Source organism: Nicotiana tabacum, chromosome 13 (assembly GCF_000715075.1).
Source record: "Nicotiana tabacum cultivar K326 chromosome 13, ASM71507v2, whole genome shotgun sequence".
Taxonomy (NCBI): Eukaryota; Viridiplantae; Streptophyta; class Magnoliopsida; order Solanales; family Solanaceae; genus Nicotiana; species Nicotiana tabacum.
This window is the reverse complement of record NC_134092.1, coordinates 109,335,367-109,341,179: the sequence shown is the minus strand read 5'-3', so window position 1 is coordinate 109,341,179 and position 5,813 is coordinate 109,335,367. Positions and strand designations below refer to the sequence as shown.

At 33.4% G+C, this 5,813-nt stretch overlaps 1 protein-coding gene across 1 annotated transcript; it reads right to left on the bottom strand.

The window, feature by feature from the left end:
• Positions 1 to 884: 884 nt before the first annotated feature.
• On the bottom strand, positions 885 to 4,221 carry LOC107820384 (ras-related protein Rab7). The gene is made up of 8 exons (XM_016646666.2): positions 3,950 to 4,221; positions 3,619 to 3,645; positions 3,275 to 3,374; positions 2,980 to 3,126; positions 2,636 to 2,716; positions 1,865 to 2,010; positions 1,347 to 1,385; positions 885 to 1,108 (listed from the first exon to the last, which is right to left on the bottom strand). Exons 1-8 carry the CDS (start codon positions 4,000 to 4,002, stop codon positions 1,042 to 1,044), a joined length of 660 nt encoding a protein of 219 aa, XP_016502152.1. The 5' UTR covers positions 4,003 to 4,221; the 3' UTR covers positions 885 to 1,041.
• Between the last annotated feature and the right edge of the window lie 1,592 nt (positions 4,222 to 5,813).

The window sequence follows — 5,813 nt, the reverse complement described above, 5'->3', positions numbered from 1 at the left end:
CGATACCATTCTATCAATCCATACATTAATATTCCTTCTTTGTGAAACTCTCCACCTCAAGCCCTTAATTAGTAAATCATGACCCCATAATATACTCTGCCAAATCCAAGACCCAGAAGGTGATACGATGAACATTAAGAAAAATGGTATCGAGAAAATGTTTCCTTTTAAGCACTCTCGAAAGTAAAGAATCGGAATGCATTAACAATTTTCAAGCTTGTTTAGCTAATAAGGCCATGTTAAAAGCCTTTATATCCCTAAATCCTAATCCCCCTCTAGATTTAGAATAAGCTCTCCCCCCCTTCCCTCCCCCACCAAAATTTAGCAAAAAGTGATGCGCTTTTCTTACATAGACAAATTGAGACCTATTAATCAAGTCAAAATGTCGCCATTGAAGCCATTAAGATTAAATTTATTAATCTATTTTGCATGCGTAGCTGGACATTCTAATTCCGTTATGTACGTTTCATACTTCAGTCATCAAAAGTTTATTACCCCTTCATCCTTAATCATTGGTCTAGAGTTCGAATCCTGAACATGAAATTATCTTTGGTAGGAAGTGCTTTAGCCCCAAAGTAGAATTTGACAGTGTGAATCCAAATTAGTCATACCCCAAAATGAGAAAAGCCAAAAAAAAAAAAAAAAAAAAGATGAGGTAGGCTTCCCTCTTCGTGTATCCAACGCTCACCCCAAAAGAAATGTAAATACAAGATGAGAATGAAAATACAAAAAAAAAAAAAAATTAAATTTACTGGGTACAATATTATAGGGAAAATCAAATTGACGAAATGCAGAAATTTCGAAGCATTTGCCATTATTTATTAGGAATATTTTAAGAAAAAATAAAAGGAAAAGGTATGCCAAATTTATCTAGAAAAGTTTACTTTTTATCCATCAAAGAAGGTGAAATTCTATGGAAGTAAAGAATAGTACAGTTTGAGAAAATAATGAACGTACCAAATATCTAAAAACAATAAAGAATAGAAGAACAAACAAATTAGTTAGGACGTTATGTCTTTGTGACATTAGTATTTTGAAGATTTAGCATGCACACCCTCCTCTTTGCTGCTCAATTCCTGATACAGACTCTGGTATTCTCTGGAGTTGGCTGCAAAATTTTAAAAGTTTCAATATAAATTAAAATAAGCCATTTATTCAAATAAAGAAAACCAAAAAGTTACGATTTTTTATATTAATAAAAAAAGAAATATAGCTTCTATGATCCACATAATTCCACAAATTAATTAACAATTAGAGTTTATTACGAGGTAAGAGAATTTTTTTATAAAAAAGAATCTCGGTTTTTCTAATATAATTTATATTGCAGCATTATTTGATGTACTCACCAATGTGAAGGCGTTTCTTCATCTACTATTGGCTGCCATCTGGAGTAAATAAAGGGTTCGATAATATTGAAAAAACAAAGAGAGAATGTAATTCAGTAACTTAACAAGAAAAATGTCAAAATAACAAAAATAAAAACTTCAACAATAATAACAACAATGACCATGACGAGCAAGGAGGACAAAGAGTCTAGGAATTGCAGTTTTAGTCCTTTAATAATCACTTAATTAGCTCTGATTTTTAGTCCTTATGCCATTGAGTTTAGATTTCTCAATGGGGGTAGTACTAAGACAAACAAGCTTTAATTTTCATAATTATAAAGAATTGGAGTTTATTATTGTATCTTATATATATTGTTTATAAGTATATATTTCTTCTTACAAATTAAATAGTAGAGAAATGAACGCCGGTTTATATTTATATCGAAAATTAGATGAATTGACCGTTGTACTTGACCTAAATTAGCACATAGAAATGAATTAAATGTTAACTTGATTAGTGCTTAATAATTTGTACTTACATGTTGTGATCATCTTCATTAGCAAGGGCAAGTTGTGCAGCACACAAGAATGCAGCATCCACATTGTAATCCTCCTTTGCTGAGGTCATAAAGTAATGTATATTTCCCCTTGAATCACACCATTCCTTGGCTTTCTTCTCTGAAACCTGTAAATAATACTAGTATTCTTTAACTAAAATCTTATATACATCGACAATAAATAAAATATTATAATATTACTAGCAAGTTACCTAATTTGCTTTCTAGATAATCAATTCTACTTATTATAGGCAGTTATTTTTAATTATATTTTAGATGACCTGCCACTTCCAACCAAGAGGATGTGAGTTCGAGTCACCCCAAGAGCAAGGTGGGGAGTTCTTGGAGGGAGGGAGCCAAGGGTCTATCAGAAACAACCTCTCTACCCCAGAGTAGGGGTAAGGTCTGCGTACACATTACCCTCCCCAGACCCTACTAGTGGGATTATACTGGGTTGTTTTTTACGCTTTCAGTGTCTATAAAAGTTGAAGGGGAGCCTTGGAGTAACGGTAAAATTATTTCTATGTGATCTATAGGTCACGGATTCGAGCCGTCAGCCATGGAAGCAGCGTCGACTATATACATTACATCCTTTGGAATGCGGCCCGTCCCAGACCCTACATGAGTGTGTGATACTTTGTACACCGGGCTACCCTTTTTAATGTTTCTAGAAGTTGTACTCTAAGCAAAAACATAGTATATAATATGAAGAAAATGTGTTTGACAAAAATGAGATGAGAAGAAAAAACTTACTGTCTCAATGCTGCCACCTTCCAAGTCTACTTTATTACCAATCAAGACAAAGGGGAATTTTTCTGGCTCTGTTAAGTCAGCCTGAGATCAATCACATACAAAGAAAGTGAGTAACTGTTTGAAACCATGTAAAAAATGGCTATTAAAAAGGCAGCTCGGTGCACAAAGTATCTCGCATTTACGCAGGATTTGGGGAAGGGCCGTACCTCAAGGGGTGTAATATAAACAACCTACTCTAATACAAACACTAGTGGCTGCTTACACGGCTTGAACCCGTGACCGATAGGTTAAAAAAATGCCTATTATCAACTTGAAAAAAAGTTAATGATAATTAATTCACTCACCTGTTTGATGAATTCTTCATGCCAATGTTGAAGAGTCTCAAATGACTTAGGCACATTCACATCATAAACAAGAATGCAGCAATCTGCTCCTCTATAAAATGCAACACCAAGGCTATGAAACCTTTCCTGTCCTGCTGTGTCCCATATCTACCAAAAATTAAAAGAGAAATAAATCCACAATCCATTTTATGTCAAGCATTATGTGAAGTAATTCTCGATATAACAGTAAAAGCAAGACGTGCAGGTGGATTGAAAAAAAATGTTCAATGTTTCTTGTGGTGCAGTAATCACTTACTTGCAAGGTGGCTACTCTTTCATCAATCTCTAGTTCTTTAGTAGCAAAATCAGCTCCAATTGTCGCCTTGTATTGTTGTCTAAATTTCTTGAAAACATATCTATAATTGCAGTTAATGAAACACAAATTTACAAAAATCCTTGATCAAAACCTTAGTCCATAGTATTTTTTTATCTCTTAAACTTACTTTGAGAAAATCCTCTCTTCCCTTATCAGCCAAACCCTTAACAAATATTTGTAGGAAAAAAAATCATCATATAAATGAATTATCGTCCGATTTAAAAAATTCTGGCTCCACCTCTAAACAACGTTAAATAAAAAGTTTATCCAATGTTGTTGGATACTGATTCACCAAAGATGTCTTTCCCACCCTGAGAATGCAAATCATATCAAAGTGTTAGCAGTTAGCACAGAGGAATAAGAACAAAAACCATGCAGTACTTTCAAGAAAATTAGCAAATGGAAGTCGTGTGTTGCTTGGACTCTCCAAAACTGCTACTGCAACAACGTCAGTTCCTCCAAAAATACACTACTTTTGAAGGATCCAACATGCATCTGACGTCATTTTTTGAAGAGTCCAGCAACATAGCTTGAAATAGTAAAAAGGAGAGGGAAACAAAAGAAAAGAGAGCATCTTTATAAATAAAATGAATAAAGGGTAATGAAGATTCTTACCCACAATCACCAAGAACAATGACTTTGATCAAGCTTCTTAGTGGCTTAGACATGTTCAAGAAACTACCTATTACTTTGTAGTTTGAAATAATCTCTTCAGTTTTGTTTCAAAATTTTGTTATAAAGCTATATTTTTCTGGAGGGTTCAAAAGATATAGGGAGAACTAAATGGAGGACATGATCAAAAGGCCAATGAACATTTCAGATAAGTGTGGCCATTGTGTTTTTGCAATTCTCTATGTTTTGTCTACTCTTTTATGTCTAATTTCTTTGTGGTTTCTGTATAGGAAGAAGGGATTTTAAATTAGCTATGGAAGTTTAATTATTTATTGACCAAGAAGAAGATTTTTGCCAGTAAAGATTTTTGTTTTTATGACTTGGTTGGTTGGTAAAGGAATGAGTCTTTCTAGTTTGATTATATTAAATTAATATTAGGGGGTAGTGCATCCCATGTACAGTGTTGACCTTGGATTTAGGTGATTATGAATTTTGCATAATTGATTCTTCTAGATTCAAGTATTTATTCCATCTTATTCAAGAGAGGTTGTTGACTTCAGATTTTTTTCCCTTTAGGTGTGTTGGGTACGAAAGAAATTGTTTTTCTTGAAAAATAAATGATTTTCTTATTTATTTTTTCAATATTTGGTTAGGTAATAAAAAATACATTTGAAAAATATATACTTTAGGCAAATACTATATGAGACAAAAAGGGTAAGGGCGGAGGAGGGTGGTAGGCCGAGGTCTAGGGGCCGGAGTAGCGGGGGAAGGGGTTGGCTGGGGGTGGGGGTGGCCAGGGGCGAATGTAGCCCTATAGCAACGGGTTCAATTGAACCAATAACTTCTGACGCGGAGCATAAATTTATGTGCAAAAAATTTACTTAAATCGTAATAAATTGTAGATACGAACCCATAACTTTAAGATATAATGAGTTAAATACTAAGAATCTTAAATGTTGAACCCATAAAGTTTAAATCCTGGATATGCCTCTGGGAGTGGGAGTGGGCACGGGGTGGGGAAGTAGGGGTATAAGGGGTAGGGGTAGGGGGTAGGGGTAGGGGTGAGTGGGGATGAGAAATATGGTGAGTAAGATTGAAAAAGAGTTTTGGAAAATAATTTTACGAGAAAAATATTTTCTAAAGTATTTAAACCACTTAAATACGATAAAATTAGAACCAATTTTCTTTTTCAGGAGTTCTTGCATGTACTTTTATAAGATTCCCATTTTGAATTTGAGAGATAATTTCACTTGAAGACTAAGGTTTCTTAAATTACAGAACATCCCATTGTAGTTTGATGATATAATAAATATCATCTAACAGTGAGATTGAAAGTAATAAAGCTTCTTTTTTCAATAGTTCAAATTCATCAAGTGGCATTTAGGGGTGTTAATGGTTCGGTTTGGATCGGTTTTTCCCTAAAAAGAAATCAAATCAAGTAAGTCGGTTCTTAAAATATTGAAACCAAACCAAATCAATTAAATCGGTTCTTCAGGGATTCGTTTTTTTTCCGGTTTTTATCGGTTTTTCGGTTATTTATCGGGTTTTTTCTTAAATATGAGACATACACTACCAAAACACATATTCCGGCGACTACATTTTCAACGTAACACTATCAAATCAATTGCTCTTTGAGAAATCTATCATTTACCATGATATATTGATGATAATTGAATCAAATAGTGATGAATAATTTAAGTACTCAATTAAAAATCGATTATTTTTAACATGAACTAATTCTTGTACTTAGCAAAAGAAAACTACCAATTAAACTAGAATATAAAGGCAAAGAATTAGACTATTGTAATAGCAAAGAACTAGACTTAAAATACAAATGATTAATATGTACCATAACATTTTAGAAACT